General features: G+C 36.2%; 1 protein-coding gene across 1 annotated transcript; it reads right to left on the bottom strand.

The window, feature by feature from the left end:
* Positions 1 to 717: 717 nt before the first annotated feature.
* Positions 718 to 12,591, bottom strand: LOC121744399 (pre-mRNA-processing protein 40A-like). The gene is made up of 28 exons (XM_042137920.1): positions 12,347 to 12,591; positions 11,179 to 11,231; positions 9,994 to 10,395; positions 9,555 to 9,896; positions 9,350 to 9,435; positions 8,288 to 8,357; positions 7,908 to 7,960; positions 7,736 to 7,793; positions 7,298 to 7,650; positions 7,147 to 7,216; positions 6,926 to 7,015; positions 6,712 to 6,780; positions 6,551 to 6,628; positions 6,339 to 6,425; positions 6,206 to 6,240; positions 5,967 to 6,072; positions 5,665 to 5,745; positions 5,490 to 5,582; positions 5,349 to 5,402; positions 4,832 to 4,948; positions 4,656 to 4,754; positions 3,764 to 3,811; positions 3,592 to 3,684; positions 2,842 to 2,949; positions 2,699 to 2,751; positions 2,372 to 2,474; positions 1,784 to 2,053; positions 718 to 1,695 (listed from the first exon to the last, which is right to left on the bottom strand). The coding sequence occupies exons 2-28, from the start codon at positions 11,209 to 11,211 to the stop codon at positions 1,549 to 1,551; spliced, it is 3,198 nt and encodes a 1,065-aa protein (XP_041993854.1). The 5' UTR covers positions 11,212 to 11,231; positions 12,347 to 12,591; the 3' UTR covers positions 718 to 1,548.
* Positions 12,592 to 13,108: the final 517 nt, after the last annotated feature.

Below are 13,108 nucleotides of genomic sequence, written 5' to 3'. Positions count from 1 at the left end.
ATCTCATTTATGCATAAATGATGTCTTTATTGATGTTCCAAATTATATTTTTTAATTAAAATAAGAAAACAAAAGAAGAATTAACTACAAATAATGTCATTTTGAACATCGCCAAAAAATTATTTGTATACAGACAGTTGAGAAAATTAAAATTATATAAGTAGCAAAAGTAGTATTTTGTTTTCAAATCTTATAAGACTGATCGTTTTCGAATTCATGGAAACAAAGCCACTATTTGTAGCTATGTGTAAAGTGTAAACACACTTGAAAAATCATAAGGTAAAATTAATCTATTGGTAAGACCATTATTAACTTAATCGTTCAAAGGTCATTAGTTAATCCAACTCAATAGTTCAAATTTTCTTAGGCCACCCATATTTTTTGTATATATATGTGCATTTTTTATTGGAAACTTCTTATGGTTATCAAAGACCAAAACTTAAAAGATAGATAGAGAAGTTTCTTGAGGCCACCATTTAAAAAAAAAGATGATGACAAGAAGACAAAATATACAAATATACAAATACTTGCTGCATTAGTCAATAACTCAATATTGAGATTTGAGAGTTTCATAATCATCTAGAATTCACAAAATTTCTAACCTTCGACGTAGGTGGTAAACGAAGAAGCTTCCTATTTACTCGGATTAAATAAATTGGATTAGAAAATCACAGTATCACATTTGAGATTTTTGATAAGATAATGAAGACAATCAAATACTCAAACAATAAATATCTTATTAACGTTGAGTTTGCTATTAGCATACAACTGGATAATTCTCCCTAAACAATAGTAAATGTAACAGAAAAATTGCATCACAATGTCTAGGAATTTTTTAATGATCATTTACAGAGATGCAACTTTTTTTGAAATCTTATAACCTCTCCCCCTAAAAATTAGTAACATGAATCACGTTTTAATGAATGAAGAGACGAAACTAGCTCACCTTCTTCGTCTTGGCAAGTTTATCCCTCCCATTCTGACAGCCATCACAGCAATGTTCGAAGCTTAAAGCAAGTGTCTATTGGCAGGAAAGTGGAAGCAGAGCACTCCACAGCTCAATGCACAGCAACATAATGGAGAAAGGGACGGTTAGTATATAACTCGACCAGCACGCAATTTTTATCAGATATCAAAATGCGAGCTATTCTTCAAACATATGTTTCACAGAAGCAGTCTTTGATCTTGATCTGAATCAATCTAAGTTCTCCAAAATCCTAGAGGGATAAACGGCACTAATACACACATATCTAGGAGCAATTGGAACGAAGAAGCACACTTCGAAAAAATTTGAGCAAAATGGCCCCTCAAAGTGCAGCAAAAATGCCACTAGAAAACCAACTATGATTAAAAATGAAGTTACCATCACTGGCTAGAATCTAAAAGGTAAACTGTAGAGACTAACTAACAGAGCATTCGATTAAGCTTAAACTACTATAGGTTGAGGACGGACAGAAACTAAATAATCCTATGGGAGTTATAGAATATAGTAAACAGACAACAGACAAATTAATAGCACAAGCACATTAGTTGTGAAGCTTGCAGAAGCTACTGGACCTCTCCATCCTCACCAAATTCCCGGCTTTTATGTTCCTCGTTATCAGTATGTTTATTAGAACCATCCCTGTGGTCCCTCTTCTGTTTCTTGCTTTGGCTGTACGTTTCTGCTTCACCACTTGACGATTGCTTCTCAGCCTAATTAAAGATCATATTTGAAATATGGTTCGTACAAAACAAGACGTAGCTATTATTGCATGTGAAAGAGTTCAAATGATGGAGATACCTTCTTCGGTTTTTTGGAATCAGCATTGTGTCTATGAGATCTCGGACGGTCTTTCTCGTCATCATCGAAACTCATGTCATCTGAATGCCTCTTATGCCTCCTGCTCCTGTCCCTTGAACTTTTTGTCTCTTCTAGACTATACGAATCAGATCCATCGCTATCTGTTTCATCAATCTTGCGTCTGTCTTTAGTCTTTCTGCTACCACTTCCTCTGTCTTTACTACTTCTGCTTTTTTCCCTCCTCTCTTTATCTTTTCTCTCCTTTTTCGCCTGCAAAATAAAGATTCATATATTTGCCATCAGCTAATTAGATATCGGGATGTGTGAGAAGCATAATGTAGTTATGCTGAACAAATCCTGAAGACGTCCTAAATAGAAGCCACAGTTTCTAATCGCAAGTTGAAATGGTGAAACACAAATTCGGGTTTTATCCAATGAAGCCAGTATTTATCCAATGAAGCCAGTATTTATCCAATGAAGCCCACAACCATAATGACAAAAGAGAAAACAATAGTATAGAAACAGAAAATGGAATTTATCTCGGTAACGATGGAGGTACAAGAGACAACTAAGCGGATGTTCGCCAACCTTTTCCTCTTTCCGCTTTCGCTCCTTTTCCTTTGTCTTTTCTTTAAGATCGAGAATGACTTTATTGAAAATTTCCTCAAAAAAACTCTCTTCCCCCACAAACCTGCCCAAAGAGCATAACCACTCAATTGATAAGTAGAAGTAGGCAAAGACTTGGCACTACTTTTTGAAATTTTACGCCTTTTGCAGAAAGACCGCAATATTTCAGAGAGTTCCAAGTTCCAACCAAGCCTTCGTGTGGGAATAGGAGAAAATTCAGAATAAATTTATACATGGTTCTGTAAGTTACAACGAAACATAATCATTACTTCAAAGGTAAACTATTACCTATCTTCAACAAGAAATTTGCAGTCCTCCCACTTGGAAGATGATGATATTTCCTGTAAAATTTCCAAAAATGTGACGATAAGTATAGATTAAAATGGTAAATAAAATCATCAAAAACAATAACTAACCCAAAATTTAAATACCTTTGAAGTAAAAAAGAAGCGATAAACATCTTCTGTGAGGCGCTTATGCTTCTTAGCTTCTTTATCCTCTTTCTCCTTGGCAATTTCCATTAACTCATCAAATATGAGCTACAATGCAATCACTTGAAGTGAGATTTCTGAAAGACAATATAACCAGTGGGGCAACAGAAATGGAAAAGGAAATAAATGCTTGAGAACATGTATGCAAATATAACATATCAAAATAAGTAAGGTTAATAGTTGTAATTAATGTGCCACAAGATCGAGAATGGGCCTCTTGTCCGACGTCTCTAATAATGAGGCTTTAAAAAATCAATTAACAGTGTGACAGCAGAAATGGAAAAGGAAATAAATGCTTGAAAACATGTTTGCGGTGAAAAATATTATACCTCCGTCCCTGAAAGTTTGACACAGTTTACCATTTCGGATCATCCCTGAAAGTTTGACACACTTCACTTTTTACCATTTTTGTTAGTGGACCCCATATTCCACTAACTCATTCCTACTCACATTTTATTATAAAACTAATACTTTAAAAGTAGGACCCACATCCCACCAACTTTTTCAACACACTTTTCATTACATTTCTTAAAACCCGTGCTGGGTCAAAGTGTGTCAATATTTGGGGGACAGAGGTAGCACTAAATAATAGCAATAAGAACAGTTTAATAACGCAAAATATTCAGAAACCTAATTTTTCATTTAGCTCTTACACAAGCACATGGAGAATTAGAAAGCGGAAATGCTCACCTTCAGGTTGATATCTGATACTGGTTTTGAGCCTCGCTCTTTAGAAAGTAAGCTTTCGAAGTCTTCAAAAGTCCAAGTCGACGATAAGGATAGCTGGAATAAAATAAATCTGTGAGAACTGAGAAGATCGAGTACAGAAGTCCAAGAAATGCCAAATAGATTGTCACAATACCTTTTCAGTCTTCATGGCTTCTTCGATTTTCTCCTTATCCTCCATATACTGCAACTCAAACAAAGGAATGTTCACTGTGCATCATATTACTATTCATTCTGGCAGATTCCTTAATTTTTGAGAAGTATCAACAAGAAACTTTAACCAACAAAGTACCAACCATCAGAGTGATACCCATCCGCAATTAATTATACATAGGAACACACTGAGGCATAGATATCTAAGATGTAACAAGGACGTGCAATATCATTATGTGGCAACAACATAAAGAAGATTTCATTGAGTGACTCTGTCAACTGAAACAGCTTACGCCATTTAAATTTCTAGGACCTAGGAGACTTGCAATTTTATGTTTGCAGCCTGCATCCACTTTCATGCTCCTTCCACTACACATCTTAATTCGGTGTCAGAAAATGTCAATATAGTCTTTGAAAATTTATCCAGTGTCCACATCTTGGTGAAATGAAATTGGCAGTAGATATTAAAACTGGGCCATAACTTACCCTGAAGTCTTAACGTGGGTAATCAACTTGCAGTCATAACATTAGTGAGAGGTACAAGTTATTTGTTCTGCAGTGAAATATATGGCTAGGTAATACCACATGCATGGCTTCTCCTAACCAGTCATTCCTCTTTTGCAACTAAATAATTGAAGACAAACTAGGCAGTTTTTGACATGATACCCTGAATACCAATTATCGATTATAACATGTAAAATTAGTAGATCAATTAATGCGCCCTAATATATGCAGCACAGTCTCGATAGACATTACTGAGAGCACACTATGTTTAATGTAAAATTACTCAATAATCTAGGTGAATCCTCAAAAAAATTAGTAGAATATAAGAAAAGCTCCAAAGGCATAAATGGAAAACAGACTACATCAACTACCTGTTTCTCAAGGTCATCAATAACATCATCAAATAGATCTTTCGAAGAGGAGCCTGCTTCGTTTGAAGATATAGCTAGAAATGCCGGAGCATCTTTAATCTGAAAATCACATGAAATTTCAATCAAAAACCAAGAAAATTATTTTCGTACACCCATGCCCAAAACAAGAACAAAACCTTTGTGCTATACTCTCGCCAACGAGAATTGGCTGTAAGAATGCCATTCGCTACATGTTCTTCCAGTAGCTTCCGAAACTCATCACGATTTTTACGCTCCGCTTTTCTCTGTTCCTCCTAATTCAGTAAAAGTGGACATTATTACCCATAAGCAGTGGAGTGAAGAAGAAATACGTGTGTGGGACAGAGATTTATATAGACTACCTCCGTCCTTTAAAAATAGAAACTATTTTCAGTTTGGTCCGTCCCTTAACAAAAGAAACTTTCTGAACTTTCTATTTTAGGAAGTGGACCCCACAATCCACTAACACTACTTCCACTACTCATTTCTCTTCATCTCTCTTACTTTACCCATTTTTCTCTTTCTTCTCTCTTACTTTACCAATTTGCACTCTATCCGTTTCAAAATTTTCTATTTTTCAAAAACGAATGTAGTATATGATTCTGGACATTTGATAAATTCCATATAAAACCTGGACATTTGATAAATTCCATATAAAACCTAAGATCATCTTACCATTCGCAATTTTCTTTGTTCCTCTTCTTCCTGCTCTAGATCCCTAATGTATTCCTGAAACATACCAGCTCATATATAGTAACCAATGATGAAAATTTGCATGGGATGGACATTTAAATTTGATAGAAAATAAATGCATACCTGGAAGATTTCCAGACGCTCTATCTTTTCAAGGCGTGAGCATCTCTCGTCAGCTTCTACACGGTGTTGCACTTTTCGCCATTGGCTACTTGCCTGAGTAGAAAAGAAGTACCGCATTACCATATCTGCTATTACAATATTCAAGTACCGGAAGAAATAAGATGAACAAGTGTACCTTGATAAAGTCACAGGATTTTAGAAATTCCAAATATTCCAATTTATGACGCTTATGCTCCTCCAAAGCCTTTGTTCGTTCCTAATCAAGATAAAATCACATAGTAGCACAAGCAAACCGTTCAATAAAGGGGGCATAGTCAATATGCAAGTAGGAACTTCCAGAACCAATAAAATTTTGGAAATGTCAATAAAAGATCAGTTAAGCATAAATAACTAAATTTAAATTTGAGCATTGATCTATTGAAAATTCCAATAGTAAGATGAGCAAAAGTGTAATCCTGTAAACACTGAAAGTAATACCTTTTTCTTAAGCTCCTCTAAATGCTCTTCAAAGATGTCTTCGCAGTCTTTAGCCCGTTCAATAGCTTGAAAACGTTCGTCTTTCTCAAACATAGATATTGCTTTGCTGCATTAATAATTCAATGGAAGTTAGCAAGTAACCCCATGAAAAAAACCCGAAAAAACATGGGCAGGCAACAAGAGTACTTTTTTATATCAAGCAAATTTAATAATGCATAGTAACAAGACAAACAACCAACCTCCATCTCGTCGATGATGTCAAATCTTTATCTTCCTGTGCATATTAAAAGATGGAATTATAGGAAAGAGTAATAGCCTTCCGTGTTCTGAAAACCTAAAATGATTGTTGCAGACAAAGAAACAAGTTACTACCTGTAACATTTTCTTGAAATCCTGTCTTGCTTTCTTCTGTCTAAAACGTCTCTCTTCAGCTTCCTGTTTTTTCCTTTGCCCCACAAACTGTATTGTAGACCATGGACACAATCACTAATGATTTTCTGAGTAGTGTAGTTATTTGCAATCATTTGATAAAAGATGAGAAGATAACCATCAAAACAACTTCACTTAAAGGTTAAAATACTTACCTCATTGAAAGTTTGCTTTCTTTCTCCAAGAGACCTTAGTGCACCATATCTCCGGTCATTTATTATCACTCTCATGGCCTGCTTAAATTCATCATATATATATATATATATACAGATTTCCCAAACAAATCATTAACAATTGAAAAGAAGCAGCAATGGACCTGGTCCCAAGTCCAGTCAGATCCAATATTAGCAGACTCCAAAAGAGCTTTAAAAGCATTCTTTGCCTCCTAAAAATAATCCAAAATTAGAGCAAGCAAACAGCAAGTGATAAGTTGCAGTCAATTTGAACTAATTAATGAGTAACAAGAAACTTTTCCAATGTTCCTTGGATTATCAACTTGCACCGTAAAAATAAAGGTAAACTGTTTGTACCTCTTTACTCTCATAAACCACAGGGACATGCTCTAGCTTTTTCCCTTCGGGTGCATTAATGCCTCCACCCACTGCAGTTTTATTTTCTTCCTGCGTTTTAGTGAAGGAATGCACATTTCATCTTGTGCTTGAGGTCTTTAAGAAATGCATATTGTTCTGCTCTATATGAGAGAGAAAAGGTAACTTTCTTAAAGCAGATTCGGCAGAAGCCTTAAAATTACCTCTGTAACCCCACCAGAAGTTTTTATGGATGAAGACGCAGCCTCCTGAGGAGATTTATCTGGCATTTCCCTGAAATAGCATTGAAATTAATCCATGATCATGACCAAAGACAAGAATAGACAGGCATAATCAAAAGGGTTCATCTTGTACATAGGAGAAGTAAAGGCAGTGGGGGTAGCATTAGGTGCAGGTGTTTCTGATTGAACCACTGATGCAGCAATTTCCTGTGGGGCATGCAGCGGTGTGTCATCTGATGCTAAATTAGCAGTGTCCTCTTGTGTGATTGATGGTTCAGAAGCCACTGCATGTTCAGGATTAACAGTAGGTGTTTCCGACACAGGGCTTGACACCACCACTTCTTGGGGCAACACAGATAAATTATTTGTATTGGGAGTTGATGCTTCATTTGCAGAGGCGGAAAGAGCAGCAGAAGCATGTGAATTAGCATCCCTTACTGTGGGTGTTTCTTCCTGCAGAGTCGTATTCATCCGCTCACGAGATGACTGCAAGAAGATGCATTGAGCATTTTTAAATAAATAGCCTTCTCATATTTACTCCATAAATTTACTTGGTCAATCAGATAAGTACCCTGACTTCATCTGGCATACGCCATTTAGATTGTTTAGTCACCTTATTGAAGTAAAACCTGTAGAAAAATCTAAATTAGTCGGCCTGATTCATAGAAGAAAACTGGACATTTGATCTCCTTGAAATGCAGCAGTATAAAGTTTGGGACTGGAAAATCATTTAACATTAACACCTTCTCCCCTCAGGACTAGTAAATTCTCTCCAGTCCGTAGATGCATCGGCCCTCTGTAGACATGAAACTGAATTAGCGGCATATGATGGAAAAACTGGGGAATATTAAACGGAAAGAAAGAAAGAAGAAAAAAAGGACAGCTCCTGGTATCAGATACCAAGGACAATAGGCAATCATGCACGAATACCAGATAATGATTAATTACCAAACAAGTTTCACACAGAGCATTCCACTCAAGTATCGTTCTTTCTAACACTACATCAAATATAAGGAAACTTAGGAATGCCATCACCAAGCGAATGACAAATGTTCAATTTACTTTACACTTTACAGCAACTAATATGTTCAAACTTTAAAGCTTTTTCCAAACATTAACACACCTCAGTTGGTGTCATCAACTCTAATGGCTTCTCCCATGAAGAAATCCTTGTCCTTTTGTTGTAGAAGTATCTGCATTTTTAAAATCAACAAGTATTATTACAAAAGTACAAAAAGTATAGTTTTTCAGTGAACTTCATCATTTAGATTCGAACACATCAATATTTATCTAGCAGATTAGTCCTTGTTAGAGGATTTCTAAATTGCAAATCTACAGGACAAAATTTCCATACCCTGCGACCACAAAAAAGCGGAAGTAATTATTGCAAATTTGGATCTACAGCAAGTTCATTTATTCTGATCAAACAATGCTATAATTTTAACATAAGCTAGCAGCCTAGCACCACCCCATGCTTTCCCCAAAGTGAAAATCATTACACAGAAAATAAGAGACTAAAATCAGGTTGCTCGTCTCAGCATAGCACCAGAAATCCATGTGCCTCATTGATCAGACAATTATTGGCCCGAAATGGCAGTGTAAAATACTTAACGAGCCTAACATGAAAAAAGTGGGTTCTGAGCAGTAAGGGAGAGAGGATATTTTTATGGCTCTAGTAATTTATTTATCATGTTGGACACATCAAAGGACCCTTTCTCAGGTTGAACTGACATAATTAACATTGTGTCTGTAAAAGTCTTCAGTAGAACTTACTATTAAAAATGTTCTGTATAACATTAACATACAACACTTCAATACATGAGCAATTACATAAATAAGTAGTAAGTACTATTGTTTAGTCAATACGTACAATATAACTTGCCTAAAGTGAAACTGAAAGAGAGATTTGGTTAACGAGTATAGCATCAAAAATATATGTTAAAGTTTATTTCCATATACCAATTTAGCCTCTCGATCAAATTGATCAAGAAAGATATTGGCTCAGACTCTAATATAGACGATTTCCCTTTCAACGAAAGCATAGTCATTAAACAGTATTAAAAGCTCTACTAGTCAGGTTTGTGATATATTCCTATAAATGCATGAAGTTGCAAGTGGAACAAGGGCACAAGTATGTATTATAATAAATTTCACAACCCGTAATCACAAATAGTATGATACATACTTTTTCCCTTCACGAGTTGTGTGTTCTCTCCAATCCGAAGAAGCTTTCTCATCCAGGTCAGGGCCACCAGGCATAGTATTTTTCACCTGAAGCCAAGCAAATATTTGGAATATTATTCTTGGAATCAAATGAGGTCACATAGCAAATGAAAGATTGGTATACAAAAGTAATTGAAAGAAATGCAGTAAATCATCCGCAAACTAACCACTCCAGCACTTCGTTCCTCAGCCAACTGAGGAGTCGCAGATTTGATATTATGAGTTCCATCAGGCAACCACTGTTGTCCTGCAGAGTTTTGCTCCCCGTTCTGCTGCAAAGGCGTTAGAGGCTTTATGTTCTGGTTCCCAGTTGAAAACCATGCTTGTTCTCCAGAACTTTGCTCCACAGTTTGTTGCATAATCATAGTTGATTGCATATCTTGACTCCCAGAAGGAAACCAAGATTGTCCTCCAGAAGGGAAGTTTGGCGTATCTGTTTGGGACATCGGTAGGTGCTGAACACTTGGGGCTACATTCATTTGTTGTTGACCCCCAGATGATGATGATAACTAAGGATATACAAAAAAAGGTGGTAGTAGTAACAATGCTGACATCTTGGAAGCTTGACCATTTCACATGTCACAAAGCAAAAAAAAGAAGGCTTACGTTGTATGGCATATGAGGGACTCTTGGACCACCATAACTTTGCAAGTAATTATTAGAGAATTGTAGTTGTGCAGGAGAAGCATACATCACAACTCTGTTGTGCTGGAAATCGGGCTGTGGAGGTGGTGGTGGTCCTTGAGGCAAACTATGCCCTGGAAGACCAGCTCTTTGTGGCGGTGGCTGTGATGGCAGAGGTGGCTGAGATGGTGGAGGCGGCTGTGATGGTGGAGGCGGCTGTGATGACGGGGGTAGCTGAGATGGTAGAGGTGGCACTGCTTGAGGATACTGGAGTTGGGGAGGATGAGGAGGCATCCCTATGTTTGACTGACCACCTGGCTGGAATTGCTGAGGAGCCACTGGACCGAATGGCTGTGATGGTGGTGGTGGAATCATAGGACGAAACTGAAACATAAGAATAAGGGAAGCAGTTCAAATACTGTATTACCAATAACATCTTTCAAACATCTCCAGAGAAATAAAAAATCAGTGATCTTAGTTGCATTGACATGGGTGGAAGAGAATTTGGAGGAGGAATGTGACCAGTTATACGAGGCTGGACAGATTTTTCCCCACATACAGGCAAATGGCAACATAAGTATCAAATATCAATTCCATACAAGAAAAGGTCGTCAAAGCAAACTATAAATCATAAAGTCTTCCTAAAATTAGCAAGATATCTTAATTCTTAAAAGGAGCAACTGAATATATTTAAAAGGAAATGCATGTTGTGATCCTACTAGAAGCGGCAGATTTCCTTATAAATGCACACTTTTAACATACTTTTCACATGCTAAAGAATCAAGGAAACATCTTAAGAATCTAATATGATGGCAATATTATCGTTTTGGTGATTTTCGAATATAAGTTCCCACCTTTTTTTTTGTACATTTCTATAAAGGGGTAACACACCAATGCTAATGGCGTGTTTAAAGAGTTTGATGTTGTGTTCAATTTTAAATTTGAACACGAAAAGTCTAATGGTGTGTAAGCCTCTGTCTGGTCTTCAAACACGTCATCAACATTGTCGTGTTTCCCTTTAATAGAATACAGGGAACCTATTCTAAAATCACCCAAAACCATAAAAATTTGATAAATATGATACCAACCATACCATGAGTGTTATGAATAAAATCCGAGAGCAGTATATAGATTACGTATATAGTAAAAGGATCTTCAATTAGTTACCTGCATTCCTGCAGACTGGGGGTTATTCGCCATTTCAGGCAAATGACCAATTTCTGAAAGAGCAATGAGAAAACTCAACAAATTAGCATATTAATTGGAAACAGTTAACAGTCATTAGAATACTAATAGAGGGGCGAAGTTGATAATCCCATAAAAGACAGCCTCACAGCAATTGAACAAGTTAGACACAGAATATACAGAATGTTGATGAGACTTATGAAAACTAAAAATCACCTAGCAGAATGACCAATAATGTAATGTTTGTTATGATAGTCAGTTTAGTTATATTAGTCACGATCGCGTCTTTTCCTCCGTACGAACACCGTAAACCTAGAAATGATGGGCTCATATGGCCCAATATCATAAATTAGGAAAATGAGAGACAAGAAAGGTAGGAGGGAAAAAGACAAACTTTTTGTAACCTATTATTCAAGAGACAAATTAAAAAAAGCAAACCGGTAACAAGTAAAAAATGCATCTTCATAAATAACCGAAGCTTCATACGTTAACCTACGAGAGAATGAGGTTTCTTGCTTGACTTGAAACACAATGGTTCATATTAATCGCAGATTCCCAGCAGGATACATACACTGAAAGTAAAATGACCAATCCGAAATTAAGGGGCACGAAAAGTAAAATGACCAAAGTTCCCACTTGTAATCTAGGAAACAATCAGCTTAACCAAGGTACTCTTGATATTCTTCCTCTCATGAAAAAACTAACTTCACTTGAATCCTTACATCCTACAGTTACATAAAAACTCAAAAGTTCATAAGATGGATTACTTGAATCCTTACATCCTACAGTTACATAAAAACTCAAAAGTTCATAAGATGGATTACAGAAAAGCTGATTTAACTTGACAAGATAATTGGCCATGAACTTTAGTATCAAGCAACCAAACAAGAAATCCACCACCCACCATTAACAAAAACCCTACATAAACTACCAATAGACTTAATTTTAAAAAGCAAAAGAAAACTGAAACAGTAATCGTTACTGTTTTTCTAATTAGCTTTTAAGTGATCATCATCATAAACATACACTCAATTCAGTGCATAAAACCAAAGGTAGATCTTCTTTTTCCAAAAAAAATCAAATATTGTCCTCTAATTTCATTCCATCATCATTCAATAATCCGTAAGGAAAAAGGGTGGAACTGAATTACATTGGGCTAGAAGCGAAGAAGCCCCGTTTGGCGAATGCAGCAGGTGCAGCCACAGCTGCTGTGGCGTATGATTAATCAGAGCAAGAAAAGAGAAGAATAATCATTAATTGAGGTAGAAATATGGCGAGCGGGATGATTGTAACATGAAAAGGGAGAAGATTTAGGTGGGCATTAGAAGGAGGGGGGGTTTGATTTCGACGATGACATATACACCTATATTTGAGCAATTTAAGAACAATCAGCAATTTTTGTCTGTAGATTTTATGCTCTCGGGCGATGGATCGATTTGCTTTTTAAACCAAAAGTAGGCTTTTTGTTAGGGCTTTTTCTTGTTTGGTTCCAAAAAAATTATTATCTAGAAGCCCAAGAAAGAAGCCCGAGACAAAGGCAAAGCCCGCCCAGACTAAGCAATCACCAAACAACATTATGACTATATGAATAATTTTGATAACTTCGGCAAAATTATCTCAACTTAATTATCTTAAGATTTTTATCCTAGTAATCCAGTTAATATCGAATTTATTCTTCTCATTTTTTTTGTTATTTATTTCGCTTTATTTCCACTAGAGATTATTTCTCTCATAGTATTACAATAGTCAACACTTAAGCATTATGTAGGAAATCCGTAATCCATCGTGTCCCTAAATTGTCTTTTAATTGGACCACACCCCGTCTTTTCCAGCCTCCATTGTTCAAAAAACAACACTAACAATTCATCATACATTTCCTTATAATACTCAAGGATCTCATCTTTATTAATTA

This window comes from Salvia splendens, chromosome 8 (genome assembly GCF_004379255.2).
Source record: "Salvia splendens isolate huo1 chromosome 8, SspV2, whole genome shotgun sequence".
In the NCBI taxonomy this organism is placed as follows: Eukaryota; Viridiplantae; Streptophyta; class Magnoliopsida; order Lamiales; family Lamiaceae; genus Salvia; species Salvia splendens.
This window is presented reverse-complemented; position numbering and strand designations above follow the sequence as displayed.

Excerpts from the sequence above, each read along its gene's own strand:
- LOC121744399 (XM_042137920.1), bottom strand. The coding sequence starts at position 11,211 with ATGGCGAATAACCCCCAGTCTGCAGGAATGCAG. Across the intron at positions 7,651-7,735 it reads GTATGCCAGATGAAGTCAGG|TCATCTCGTGAGCGGATGAA; the intron begins GTACTTATCTGA and ends ATCTTCTTGCAG. Across the intron at positions 3,685-3,763 it reads AAGCCATGAAGACTGAAAAG|CTATCCTTATCGTCGACTTG; the intron begins GTATTGTGACAA and ends ATTTTATTCCAG.